This window comes from Bufo gargarizans, chromosome 2 (genome assembly GCF_014858855.1).
Source record: "Bufo gargarizans isolate SCDJY-AF-19 chromosome 2, ASM1485885v1, whole genome shotgun sequence".
NCBI lineage: Eukaryota > Metazoa > Chordata > Amphibia > Anura > Bufonidae > Bufo > Bufo gargarizans.
This window is the reverse complement of record NC_058081.1, coordinates 473,795,984-473,810,954: the sequence shown is the minus strand read 5'-3', so window position 1 is coordinate 473,810,954 and position 14,971 is coordinate 473,795,984. Positions and strand designations below refer to the sequence as shown.

Sequence of the window (14,971 nt, the reverse complement as noted above, 5' to 3'; positions counted from 1 at the left end):
TCAGTGTTAAGGGGCATATTTCTGTAGAGGTCACTGTTAAAGGGGTGGGCCTCTGTGGAGGTCACTGTTAAGGAGGCAGGATGCTGTGGAGGTCACTGTTAAAGGGGTGGGCATTGTGGCGGTCTCTGTTAAGGGAGCAGAGAGCAGTGGAGGTCACAGTTAAGGGGATAGTCCTCTATAGAGGTCAGTGTTAAGGGGTGGGGTGCTGTAGAGGCCACTGGTAAGGTGTTGTGGAAGTCACATTTTAAGGGAACGGAGCTCTGTGGATATTATGGAAATCATTGTAAAGGAGACGGGGTACTGTGGAGGTCACTATAAAGGGGAGGCTGCTGTGGAGGTCATTGTTAAAGGGGAGGGCACTGTGGATGTTACTGTTAAGGGGGCAGGCTGCTGTGGAGGTCACTGTTAAAGGGGCAGGCAATGTGGAGGTCACTGTTAAGGGAGGAGGGGACTGTGGAGATCACTGTTAAGGAAGCGGGTACTGTGGCAGTCACTGTTAAAGGGGCAGTCGCTGTGGAGGTCACAGTTAATTTTATTTTCAGTATTAAAACACAAGAAAAACTATATAAATGTAGTATTGCTTCAATCATACTGACCCAGGGAATGAAGGGAACAGGTCAGTTTTACCGCACAGGGAACGCGGGAAAAACAAAACACATAAAACTGTGGTGGAATTGAATTTTTTTCCAATTCCACCTCATTTGGATTTTTTTTTACAGCTTCCCGCTACATAGTATGCAATTCTAACTGGTGCTATTAGAAATTAGAAGTAAAAAAGGCTGGGAGTAAAAAGCAGAAAAGCAAAAACGCAAAATGGCTCGGTCCCGAAAGGATAAAAATAAACTGAAACCAGTTTAAAGTTTATTATGTAAAGTTAAAGCATACAGAGCCCATTGAGTACATGCTAAGGCACCATAACTGAAGATATATAAGGTATGTAAAAAAAAAATCACGGCTGAAAAATTCACCTACTGACAAGTAGATCTAGCCTATGCTATTCTGGACTCTATGATACAGTGTAATATTTACTAGAACAAGGCCTATGGGACATTGCATGCTCATCCGTGGTTGTGTGTTATCCATTCATGCAAAGAGCCTGTTTTTAATATAACTATCACATTTTATTCTTTCCCTATGTGACAGAAATGCTTAGAGCTAAAGAATAGCTTGCTGGCCCAGCAGAGAGGAACTCAGTCATCTTTGGATCGTCTGAAAACTCTCATTAGACTGATTCAAAGCGAACAGATGCTTCAGGTCACCATGACGACAACCGCCACCGCTTCATTGCTGACGGTCCCCTGGATGAAACCCTCATCTGCAACCCCTACTATTCACAAAGGTGGCCTGCAGCAGTCTCAGAGTAACAATTGACATGGGCAGATGAGACTAAAACTTTAAGTGAATTTCGCCAAGAAGGAGAAAAAAGGAGCAGTGTGTGTTTTTTAAATCTACAAGTACACAAGCAGCATTGACGTAACAACAACAAAATCTCTCGCAAACAACCAACATGGTGGCAATAGAGAGGAAAGCAACGTCTTCTGCGTCTCGTGCTAACACTTTCAATGCTTATGAGTTTGTTCACTTCATTTTTACTTTGGCCATAAAAAAAATGCCGGATTCAAGCAAAAAAAAAAAAAAAACTTTTGAGAAAGGGCCAAAGTAAGCAAGTACCACAGAGATGAGTGGTTGGTTCATGCTTAACGATTTCATTTATTCATCAAGAGGATTGACATATTGTAGAGTTAGTATATAACTGATTCATAACTCTATTTTGGGAGACATGAATAATTAAGAAAAAAATTATATTATTTTTGGACTCTTTTTAGCCTTTTCAAATCAAATTTGCCACATATTCAGGTTTATTTTTCAATGGGGCTATTGAAAAGGGTTATGTTAGGAAATACTCAGAGCCTTCAAACAAATGCTGAACTTTTAAATTTTTACATTTTTTCTTTATTTTTTCCTCCCAGTATTAATACAGTTGAGGTCTGCAGCTATATTTAAAGAGAACTGTATAAACTAAGCATTTCTAGTGGGACATTGAAGTATTTTCATGCTTATGCTTGTGTATATGCGCGCTGAACTATTTATCAAAGTACGACTGTACGACTCCTTCATTTTTTGCAGGTTCTTTGTACTTATTTTGCTATTAATGTATTTTCTCATTGAACTTTTTTTTTTTTTTCCTGAAAGGTTTAAAGATGACAAAGTGAGTAACTTTGGTCAGTTGATTTACAAAAAGAAAACATTTTTTTACAAGTATCTTTATTTCTATTTTATCTTCCATTTATTAATTTTACCAGTACAGACAATATGCCAAAAAACTTTACCTTTTTGTACTGCATTTTTATTGTAAAATATATAATGTGAAAGGAACAATATGTGTTTTTATTTTATGCTTGCAGAAGTATCTGCTATATGGTACAGGAAAAAAACTGCCTCATGGAGTTTCTCATATCTGATATATCATGTTTTTAGATTATGATTTTTTTTTAAATTAGTATATAGATGGGGATGTGGGAGCAGGGGAGAAAAACATTATTTTTAAAGACTCCGCTTCTACAAAAAATTACAATGAATTCAACTATTTACCGTATTCATTAGCTAGTCTTCCTGATACAACAGTGGTCAGCTTAGCCTAGCGCCTTAACAGGCTTTACAATTCTGTGGATTCTATTAGGATGTAAAATACACATATCAATGGTTCAATATCAAATTGAAGACAGACTTTTATGTGTTGTTCCCTTCATTAAGACAGAATATTGGACAGTATATTGTATAACAGTTTGGAATTTATGATTTAAAAAAGTCCAAAACACATTAACGCACCTTTAAGAAAAAGTCTTTTTTTTTAAATTGTATTTTACTACAATTTTACCATTTATTTTTATTTGATATATTCAAGCTATGGTAGCTTTGCTGGAAAAGTTGGATGTTACTTATCAGTGTTAGAAGTTTTTTATTTTTTTTATTTTTCAAATGTTAATTTTTTTTATTTATATATATATAACAGAGTAGTCTTAATGTGGTATGTAAAATTGTACTCGGGTTCCTTGCTCATACTGACATGTTATAATTTTTTTTATACAGGACTTGATACATGCTTTGAACATTTACAGGCTGCTTATATCATATCACACTAATCTCATATTGAGAGAAAATTTGCAGTTTCAAAACTACATAAAACAAGGCAGCTCCACTGTACATCTGCATATCACACAGTTGTGAATGTCTTACTTAAAAAAAGGGGTTGATGGCCGTTAATAGTCCCTACCACCATTCTCACAACTCCGGGAGAAACTGTGCAGTACTATACAAATCTATTTTAATACACTTAACCATGGGTTGACCAAGATTTTATATTCTTTTACTGATGAACAAAAACAAACTTGACTAAAAAAAATAAAAAACACAGTTGGTTGTTTTATGCCAATTACACATCCAGATGCAGCTTGCAATGTAGTTTTTTAGGTTTAAAAGGTTTTTTAAGTTATTTTATTCTTGAATAAAACCTACAATGTGCAGATAGAAAAATAAAATGTGAGCGGATGTATGAAAAACTGTATTGGACTGTTAAAAGTAGTATTATTTATTTTTGTTTTAATTTAAAGGGACAGTCCATTTAGTGTGCATAGACAAAAAAAAGTGTTTGTCCTAAATATTCCAATGTAGTTTTACTTCTCTATGATGCATTAAAACTTGATTGACATTTTAATGGTGTTTGTGTATAAATAATTTCATTTAATGGTCATTGGGCAGGGGTGTAAACATTAAGGTCATGAACATAGCTGTACTATGGACCTATTTTGTACTCATCTGTAATTCAGTAGCCAAAGATATGTATGGGACTGTACTATACCTTTGTCTGCTACAGGATGAATAAGTGCCATACAAAGGTATCATATGGTGCCAGTGTGCAAGAATAGTGTATGAGCCCCATGCTCTCCAGTCATAGAGTATTCTCCTTATGATAGACCTTATGTCTCATCAACAATATGTCAGATAGTGTAGGCCACATTCTAGCTAATGGATTCTGCTTATGGCTTTTAAGGTTGTAGAGGATCCATGTACCTGCTGGGCTACCGTGTAGCTGCACAGGTTGCACATATGGTATGTCCACGCCTGTACTGCAGGGAAGCTGATCACTTGTTGCTGGGTTCATCCACACATTTCAAATGATCTTTGGTGTTCCCAGAAGCCAAAAGTCAAAGAGACAGTCAACTTATCCTCAGGGGAAGCATCTCCAATCCCTTTAGGGTAATTAGGATAATACTTATATCCAGATGAAATCCAAGGTCAGACAGGTCCACCAGACAACCAGAGGATTCTTAGGTGAACCCATGCTCTGATACCATAGTGGGCCCCAAAGGTCCAGGAGAACAAAAAAACATTTGGAGCTGCCTTTTCAACTAATCCCTTACCTATACAGTATATTTTATTAGTCAAAACATCTTAGTTTATTAAAGATATAATGGTTAAGTGCCAAGAATAATTCCCCTGGCCGGGCCCAAAGCCCAGCCAGTGGATCTTTTCTTATTTATGATGTAGTACAGCACAGTTTGCATACTTAGGAACATATCTAGGCATAGGTTTGGTGGGGAGTGGCTGGGGGGTAGGGGGCATGGACGGGCCACTCTGCTTTGGTAAGGTTAATTACATACAAGGCAATGAACTGAAAATTTTGCCAAGAAGGAAAGCCTAGCTACTGCCTCGTTTTGCAAACCCTAGTTGAGACACACTGAGCTAGTCGATAAACTATGAACTATGGCATAGTTCATAAGAAGTCCACCCTCTTCGTTTGTAGATAGTAAAAGCATAATAAAGGAAAATAAAATATTACTGCCAATGCCTGCATGAAAACAAAAAGTTGTAACAAAAACATTCCTGACAATTAGATTTGGCTACGCTTTGATCACAGCTACAAACAGCACACGTGAATTTTAGCTCCCTTTTGGCAAGGGTAGTGTTCATGGGTAGATGTAATCTTCATCACAGAAGCTGCGGCAGCATTTTCCTCACTTTGTTTTTGCTGGACCAGCAGAGACCAAAGAATAAACGAAACGACAGCTGTGAGCGTGTAGATGCCTGGTTGAGCCGACGTTGTATGTATTCATTAAAATAATCTCTATAAAACCGGAGTAGTTGTTAATGAAAATCAAGAAACATTTGTAATGTTAACCTAAAAAAACTCTGCACTTGGCTAACAGACAGCAGCCAATTACACCACCCAGCGGGGGGCCTCAATAATGAATGTGGATTTAAGAAAGATGCAGACTTACGCTGGGCTTTAATCCTTCAAAATATTTTTAATTTTTTTCCTATGCTCAGGAGGGGTCACTTTCTCTTTAGCAGTCTAGGATATAACATTCTGGTTACAGTAAGGAACTCCAAATTAATATTAACAAAGCTTTATTACAGGAGCAGCTCATCTCTGGGAGAACATTTTTATAGCTGCCGTTTTTATTGTTTTGACCCCCAGTGAACTTTTCATCCTTGTTTTGGGAAAATTGTTTTAATAAAAAAAATTCCCTAATGCTTTCAAAGTAGAGACAAATATAAAAAGAAACAACAAAAACCCCAATCTGCTCATTAGAATTCACTCTGAAAATTGAATTTCAAAAGGGCCAATTTTCTGCCCTGTTTATCATTCAATTTCCAGGCTTAGCTTGCAGTCTGTCATATTATTTTAAGGCTAGAGCATGTGCTGTGTGATGCCAGATGAAAGGGTAATGCGTGGTGCTGGACATGACTTTCATTTTATACAGGCCGTGCTACTCCCCCCCCCCCCTTGAAAAAATTAGTAGTTTGTATTGCTTTGTAAATTATTTTCATATCTTCCAAAACGGGAGAACTGCCCCACATATGAGACATCAAAGAGGTGTGATTTAAGTAGATCTGTTATTTTTGGGGTGCTCCTGGGAACAATGGAGGTGGGCCTTAACCCTTTCCTACTCAGTGACGTATTATTAAGTCACTGAGCACAGTGAGTTAATGCTCAGCGCCATAATAGTGCATCAGGGTGATGTCGCGGGCTCAGGAACTGTGTCTGCACCATTGCTCGCGGGTGCTAGTGTACAGTGGTATCTGCAAATGTTTGGTTTGCAATGTTATTTAATGTTTGCACTGTACAGCAGCAGGTGAAGTATGGGTGGCATCAGGAACCACCCCATTCATTATTATTATTATGTATTTGAAAGCACCTTTAATTCCAAGGCACTGTAGAACAAGAGGGGGTTACAAATACATACGTAATATAAAATAGAATAAACAAAGAACTATTAACAGACTGGTACAGAGGGGGAGAGGACCCTGCTCGCAAGAGCTTACAATATACACGGGAAGGGGGAAGAACACAGTGGGGGGGGGGGGGGTAAATGCGGCTCATTTGCCTGGGTGGTAGCAGCATGTTTATTGCAGGTGGTAGGCTTTCCTCAAGAGGTGGGTTTTCAGGTTGGGGGATCGTCTTATGTGCTGGGGTAGTGAGTTTCAGAGTAAAGGAGAGGCACGTGAGATCTCATAGTCGATTGTGTGAAGAATAGATGAAAGGAGAACAGAGAAGTAGGTCCTGTGAGGATCGGAGATTACATGTGGGGATGTATCGAGAAAGCAGGTCAGAGATGTAAGGAGGGGACTGTTGTGGACTGCCTTATATGTAGTTGTTACTATTTTAAACTGAATTGGCTGGGCAATGGGGAGCCAATGAAAAGATTGGCAGATGGGGGGGCAGAGGACAAAAGAGGTGCGAGGTAGATTAGCTAGGACTGTGAAGAGTGAGGAAGCACACCCGCTTGCTCCTGCTTTTGCTCCTTAGGGACTAGAAAACTAACTCATTTGTGAGACTACTACTCCAGAGAGTTGTCAAAGACAAAACTACAGATATTCTGCAATGCTACAAGGCTACAGTCAGCAGAATGACCAGGGACCATAGTTATCTAGACCCTGCTGTAGGTAAGGAACTACGACTGAGACACCAATCACCTTAGATCACATCCAGGCCAGGTCAACTCAAAAAAGCCTGCATTGCACAGTGAAAACCTACAGCCACAAGTGCCAGATTTCAGCTGTTAGTCAGAAGTTTCGGGAAGAGACACCAGCAAGAGCACATCAGAGATGCCATAATCTGTCACTTTGCCAGCCACCATACCTCATCATCTGGGAAGATGTACTACAATTTCTATTTTGCATTCAGTTAAGAGACTTTTATTCTTCTACTTTTGGCCTGACTCCTTATACCACCTTTTCCCTGCACCAATCGCCAGGGAGCAATGGCTTGAGGGAGTACACCATGACACATCATCTCATGTGGGCCACTACCACTCCTATACTATGCTCACTGTGCTAGCTGTATTATGCAGCTGGCTCCCTGCACTCACTGCTGATAGCTCTGATCCCAGCAGTTTAATCTCTCAGATGCCACAGCAAACAGTGATCAAATATGAGTTAGGAAGTTAAGAAGTGCTTGGATGGCTTGTGGGATGTCTATGTTTTAGGGGACTGCAAATTCTGACACCTTTAGTGAGCAAAGGCTGTAATAACTGTCACTGCACGTAAATGATGTCAAAATTAAACTTGTACTTGGTAGAATCTTCATTTTGTCTTTGCTTTGTTTAATCTTGAAAATAAATTATCTCGGTGACCCGTAAAGTCCAGAAGGTCTTGTTTTATTCTGCAGGCGTTTGTTATAATATGGTATACATTTGTAACTGTTACAATTTTCTATAAAGTACATAAGCCCCTAAACCAACATAGACTCCCCTAAGTAATACAAACCCCAGACATGATAAGAAATAAAGACCCTAAACCAGGCCCCTTAAAGTAATTCCATGAGACTGCCATAGAGCTTGTCTTAATGCCTTATGTCAGGATGTCTGTGGTGGTGCCTGGAAGTGGTGGGGACTACAGAGATAAGTATAGGTGAGTATTTGGAATGGGCAGCTGAGAGACAGTTCTTTCAGGAATCTGGGAAGAGCTCCCTTTTTCCCAATGCCTCCCATATATTCCTGGAGATTTGACACAATTCCATACAGGCTTTTATATGTTAGTCTGAGTCTTGAAGGATTTTCTGAGATTTAAAATTAATAGATCTTTTCAGAGATGATCTTCCCATCAAATCCTTTACACACATACAACAACATTATTAAAAGCTGATACATTGGTTATATCAAGCAAGTGATGATAAGAGATTTCTTAATGGTAGGGTTCGGGTTCGCCGAACTTCGCCGCAAAGTTCGGGTTCAGGACCCGAACTTGACCTTGAACCCCATTTAAGTCAATAGGGACCTGAACTTTGGGGCACTAAAATGGCTCTAAAAAAGTCATAGAAAGGGCTAGAGGGCTGCAAAAGCAAGCAAAATAGTGGTAAGAGCAGGACAATTGCCCTGCAAACAAATGTAGATAGGGAAATAAATTAAAATAATATAGAATAAAAAACATGTAAAAAATAATGATCTTGAACTAGGAGGCGGAGGTCAAAGGGGAATAAGAGGTTGAGGAGGCGGTGGACGTGGCAGTGTAGGTGGAAGCGGTGGTGGAGGAGGAAGTAGCCAACACTATTTTTGTAGTTTTAAATTTTTTTATAAATTTGGGAAGACCCCAAAACATTGGGAAATATAAAAAAGAAAACAAAGATAAAGTGCGCTGGAGTATGACAATGGCTGGGTTGCGGCCGGTATACTTGTCTATTCTGCACAAGGTATGGACAAGTCCTGAGGGATCCATGCCTGGTTCATTTTAATGAATGTGAGTTTGTCCACATTGGCTGTGGACAGGTGGCTGCGCTTGTCTGTGATCACCCCCCCCCCTGCCGTGCTGAACACAAGTTCGGACAATATACTGGCCGCAGGCAGGCCAGCACCTCCAAGGCATAGAGAGCAAGCTCAGACCATGTGCCCAATTTGGAGACCCAGAAGTTGAATGGGGCAGACCCATCAGTCAGTACGTGTAGGCGTGTGCACACATACTGTTCCACCATGTTGCTGAAATGCTGCCTCCTGCTAAGACATTCCATATCAGCTGGTAGTGCTGGTTGTTTTGGCGTGCTGACAAAGCTTTTCCACATTTCAGCCATGCTATCCCTCCCTTCTGAGGTGCTGGCGGTGCCCCAGCTGTGTTGGCAACTTCTTCCTCATCCTCTGTCTTCGCCTTGTGTTTCCACTGAGCCCCCGATGTCAGGTGGGAATGCCATCAGCAGCGCGTCTACCAGCGTGCGCTTATACTCGTGCATCTTCAAAACATGCTCCAGTGATGGAATTAAGGATAGCACGTTGTCCTTGTAGCAGCGATCCAGCACGGTGGCCACCCAGTAATCAGTACTGGTTAAAATGTGGGCAACTCGGCGGTCGTTGCGCAGGCACTGCAGCATGTAGTCGCTCATGTGTGCCAGGCTGCCCAGAGGCAACGACAAGCTGTCCTCTGTGGGAGGTACACTGTCTTTATCCTCTGTATCCCCCCAGCCATGCTCCAGTGATGCCTATGAGCTGCTTTGGGTGTTGGTGCAGGAACCCACCCTCCGAGCCACTTGTGAATGACTGGCCTGAAACCCTTGTAAATGATCTCTCTTCCTCCTCCTCCTGTGCCGCATCCTCTTCCATCTTCGCCAAAAGTGATTTTTCAGGGAGACATAGAAGCGGGATAGTAATGCTGAGGACTGCGTCATTGGCACTGGCCATGTTGGTGGAGTACTCGAAACAGCGCAACAGGGCACACACGCCCCGCATAGAGGCCCACTCATTGGTGGTGAAGTGGTGCTCTTCCGCAGAGTGACTCACCCGTGTGTGGTATAGCTGAAACTCCACTATTGCCTGCTGCTGCTCACACAGTCTCTACAGCATGTGCAAGGTGGAGTTCCACCTTGTGGGCATGTCGCATATGAGGCGGTGAGCAGGAAGCCAGAAGTTACGCTGCAGCGCAGAAAGGCGAGCAGCAGCAGGGTGAGAAGGCACTTTCTGCAGCAGCTCTAACATATCGGGGTAATTTTTCAGGAACCTCTGCACCACCAAATTCAGCACATGCGCCAGGCAAGGGGATGTGCATCAAACCGGCTAGGCCCAGAGCTGCTAAGAGATTTCGCCCATTATCGCTCACCACCAGTCCGGGCTTGCAGTTAGGGAGACATAACGTCCCTGTCCGTGCTTACTGGTCCACGTATCAGTGGTTATGTGGACCTTGCCACAGATGGCGCTGCACAGTGCACACCTAATTTTGTCCGGCACTTGGTTGTGCAGGGCCCGGATGGCAGCCTGGAAAAGTAGTGGCCAGCTGGGAACCACGTACTGTGGGACAGCCACCGCCATACGTTTTTCAAAAGTCTCCGTCTCCACCAGACAGAATTACAGCATTTCAAAGGCCAGGAATTTTAAAATACTGGCATTCAGGGCCAGCGATCGCTGATGGGTAGGGGGGTACTTCCTCTTTCTCTCCAGTGTTTGGGAGATGGAAAACTGAACGCTTCCATGGGACATTGTGGAGATGCTTGGTGAATGTGACAGACGTAGTGGCGTTGCTGCCACATCCTCTGTTTGTGGGGTGGCAGGTACTACTGTCACTCCAGAGGGGAGGAAGAGGCCGAGACTGCAGCAGAAGAGGGACCAGGAGGTGAGGTGCTTACTCCACTGCAGCTCGTGCTTTGCATTTAGATGCCTGGTCATGCAGGTGGTGCTCAGGTTTAGAACATTTATTCGTCGCTTCAGGCTCTGATTGCACAGCGCGCAAACCACTTGTGTTTTGTCGTAAGCACATTGTCTGAAGAACTGCCGCGCCAGGGAACTCCTTGGAGCTGGCTTTGGTGTGCTCAGTCCCTGGGTGCGGTGGGCAGTAGCAGGCGTACTGGCTAGGGGACGGCCACTCTACTTTTGCACACTGCTCCCTTTTTTTGCTGTGCGGCTGGTGCTGTGTGACCACCACCTCTTCCTCTGAACTGCACACGTCACTCACATGACCTTGATTCCATGTGGAGTCTAGGACCTCATCATCCTCCATATCATCTTCCACCCACTCTTCACCTCTGCCCTCCTTGCCGGTCTGCACACTGCAGAAACCCACAGCAGTTGGCACCTGTGTTTCGTCATCATCAGAGATGTGCTGAGGTGTGAGAATAATAGGGATTCCAGAGGGTGAGGAAGGAAAAAATCCAACTGAATTTGTACAGAAATTAATTCTTGAGAACTTTGGTAAAGAGTCATTTTCTCCTCTTTTTATGATTGAAAGAGCTCATCGGGTCCCAGGAGGAAAACCAATTCCAGGGAGACAACCTCGGACAATCCTTGCTAAGTCATTGACTACAGGGGACAGAGATGTCCTCCTGAGAAGGGCGAGGGAATCCTCACCGGTTGTGTATAACGGGATTAGACTGGCCTTTTTTCCTGATTTTTCGAAAGAAATACAAGAAAAGAGACGCACATTCATGACTGTTAAAAAGAAGCTAAGAGAAAGGGATATTAAATATTCTCTTATATTCCCGGCCAAATTGCGGATTATTTTTGAAGATAAAACCCTTTTTTTTGATACCTCAGAAGAAGCCGCGGATTGGATTGAGCGAAACAAGAGATGACCCAATTGGGTTACGATCTGGCGGGAATAATTAGTATTATAAGGGGCTCATACCCCTAAATGTAGTTTTCTTTGCTTCATAATGGCGGTGTGGGGGTGGTTGAGTGGGGGGAGGGTCGAGGGTTGGTCATAGGAAAGAAATCTACTACAATATGTGGTGGATTGCCTGTGGGAGGGGGGTGAGGGGGGGGGGGTTGGGTTGTGGTGCGTCAAAGTGGGTGTGGTTCCCCTTTTTTCAGTTTATTATTTTCTTTTTTTTCCCTCTTGTTTTCTCCTTTTTCCCTCTCTCCTGATCTTCCATTTAACCATTGTTGATGACGATGATTAGAATTTTTTCTTGGAATGTACGTGGTTTGGGGGAGAGAGGTAAGAGACAAGCGGTTTTTGACTTGACTCAGGCCCATCTACCAGCAATAGTATGCCTGCTAGAGACCCATCTTACTGAGGAGACCACTAGAGTGGTCGACAGGGGATGGGCTGCGCACACGTATCATTCTACCCTCTCCAACTACTCGAGAGGTGTTACGGTGTTGATACATAGACTTATTGACTTCGTTTGTGAGGCATCCTCTGTCGACCAACAGGGGAGATTTATTTTTCTATATTGCAGGTTAGGGGGAGAGTTATGTATTTTGGCCTTTGTCTATATCCCTCCGCCATTTTCTCTTCTGGTTCTTAATTCTCTTCTATTATTCATGGATAAATGGCCAGAATGTCCAACATTGATTATTGGTGATTTTAACTGTGTCATCGATCCTCTATGTGACAGGGTCTCTATGAGTGCTAGGAGTGACAGCCCGGTCCAGGGGTCTCCCCTCGCACGGTTTTGTCTGGAGGCTGGATTTGAAGATGCTTGGGAGTCTCTGGGACAGGGGAAAAGGGTTTTTTCATGCTTTAGTAAAGCAGGCAAATCATTGTCCAGAATAGACCTAGTACTGATAAATAGCAAATATGTGAAACTGATAAAACAAATGAAATATGAAACAAGGTCAATATCTGATCACTCCCCGTTAGTACTTGAATTATGCTTCTCTCAGGAAAGATATACACCAAAACCTCCCTTTAGACTAAACCCTTACTGGTTATCAGTTATAAAGACACATGAAATAATTCGAAATGAAATAGGCCGATTCTGGGATATTAACTACGGCTCAGCAAAAATTCAAGTGGTATGGGATACCTTTAAGGCGTACATGAGGGGATTGATGGTTAGTAATATCACGAATCTTAGAAGGGAATATGGAAAAAAACAGAGAAATCTAGAAAAACATGTAATCTCAGCGACAGAATCCTTCCATATAAATAAGACGGAGAATAATAGGGAAAATATGCAAAAAGCCACACAAATATATGCTAATTTTTTACTGGATAAAGCTCAACAGAATCTCTTCTTTAAAGGGCAAAAATATTTTACAGAGTCTGGGCGACCCGGTAAGCTCCTCTCCAGAGTAATCTCCAATCAACAACCTAAAAAACATATAGACAAGGTTCGAGTGAGGGATGGTAGAATAGTTACTGGACAGGGTCCGGTGGAGAAGGCCTTTTTTGATTATTTTCTTGATCTGTACAAGGCTGATTCTAATATTACAGATGATAAGATAGATTTCTATCTAGATAGGATCAACTTTTCAACTATCACTGAGATTCAAAAGAAAGCATTAGAATTGGAGGTCTCAATTCAGGAACTTGAGGGAGCTATTAAATTAGGTTCAGCTAATTCTACTCCTGGTTCAGACGGGCTTCCATATGAATTTTATAGTAAATATGGGGACTGTATTTTTCCTAGATTATTGGAGGTCTTTGCTGAATCAATGGAGGATGGGAGGTTGCCAGATTCAATGATGGAGGCTACAGTGATACTAATTCCAAAAAAAGGCAAGGACCCTCTAGATCTAGAATCTTATAGACCAATTTCACTGCTTAATGCAGATGTAAAGCTTTTGGCGAGGGTCCTTGCTACAAGGCTCTCTGGGGTTATCTCCTCCATAGTCCATCCGGATCAGAGCGGTTTTATTAAAAATAAGGGTACACATCATAATTTACATCGGCTCTTTTCTAATATCCAGGCCCCTGGGGGGACCGCCCGCTCCATCCTGTCATTGGATGCCTCTAAGGCCTTTGACAGGGTGGAGTGGCGTTTCCTCTGGAAGGTTCTTGTTAGGATGGGCTTTGGAGAGAGGTTTATACGTACTCTTAGGTTATTGTATGGATCTCCAAGGGCTAAATTGAGTCTTAATGGAATTTTGAGTAGTAGTATCGAGTTAAACAGAGGCACCCGTCAGGGTTGCCCATTATCTCCCTTATTATTTGATATATATATCGAACCCCTTGCGATGGCCATCAGGCAGGACGATCAGGTCAAAGGATTTGGTACGCTAGGAATACAAGATCGCATCTCATTATATGCAGATGATGTTCTGTTTTTTATAGATCACACGGAAACCACTCTCCCTAGGATCATTCAAATGGTTAAATTATTTGGTGAGGTGTCTGGTCTTCTTATAAACTGGGCCAAGACCAGTCTGCTCCCAATAGACCCCCTGCCACAGAAAGAGGCTCCTGTTACACAGTTGGATATTGTTGATACTTTTCAATATTTGGGTTTGACTATATCGTCTCGGGTCGAAAACTTTGTAGAACTTAATTTGATCCCCATAATGGTAAAGATCAGAGCTAAAATAGGAATCTGGCTGAAACTTCCCTTATCTAGAGCTGATCGAGTTTCACTAGTTAAAATGGTGATACTACCACAATTTCTTTATGTGCTCAGGAATACACCTATTTGGATACAAGACAAACATTTTAAACTTATGGAGAGACTAATTAATGATTTAATATGGGGAAGAAAGCGAGTTCGAATTAAGTTGGAGTATTTGTATAAATCAGTGGAGTGCAGGGGTTTAAATCTCCCCTACTTTAAGGGGTACTTTATTGCAGCCCAGCTATTGAGATGCTATGAATCAGAGCATAGCGCACTACTGGGGAAGTTGGTAACTAGTCACGCCCACAATAATATTTTTTCCTTGTTGGAATCTGGCCTATTGAAGAGTTATGAGCAAGGCTATAGAGAGACTATAAAACTACTCCTTAAGGTGTGGGCTATAACTAGGACATGGTTGAAGGTTAAGGGTTCACTCACATTTACGCCTCTTTGGCATAATTTGCATTTACAAAGGCTGGATGAAATTGCAGCTGACACATTTTGGCAGAAGAATAAAATTTTATATATTTCACAGGTAGTTAAAGATAGAGAAATTAAACCCTATATAGAAATGACACAAAATATAAAAAATCTTTCATGGTTTAGGTATTTCCAATTGCGTTCTGTATTATCTAGTTTGGATGATAAGCGGATGTTGGATATAGATAATTTATCCTTTCTGAATGATTGGGTAGGGGGTACACTTTCTAGAATAAAAATTTC

At 41.8% G+C, this 14,971-nt stretch overlaps 1 protein-coding gene across 1 annotated transcript in view; it reads left to right on the top strand.

Annotated features, from left to right (window-relative positions):
• PHF21B (PHD finger protein 21B) overlaps positions 1-1,418 on the top strand; it is a 115,889-nt gene extending 114,471 nt beyond the window's left edge. Inside the window, exon 15 of the mRNA XM_044277442.1 lies at positions 1,144-1,418. Coding sequence (XP_044133377.1) covers positions 1,144-1,371 — 228 coding nt within the window. The 3' untranslated portion in view covers positions 1,372-1,418. The remainder of the gene's footprint in view (positions 1-1,143) is intronic.
• The last annotated feature ends 13,553 nt before the right edge of the window (positions 1,419-14,971 follow it).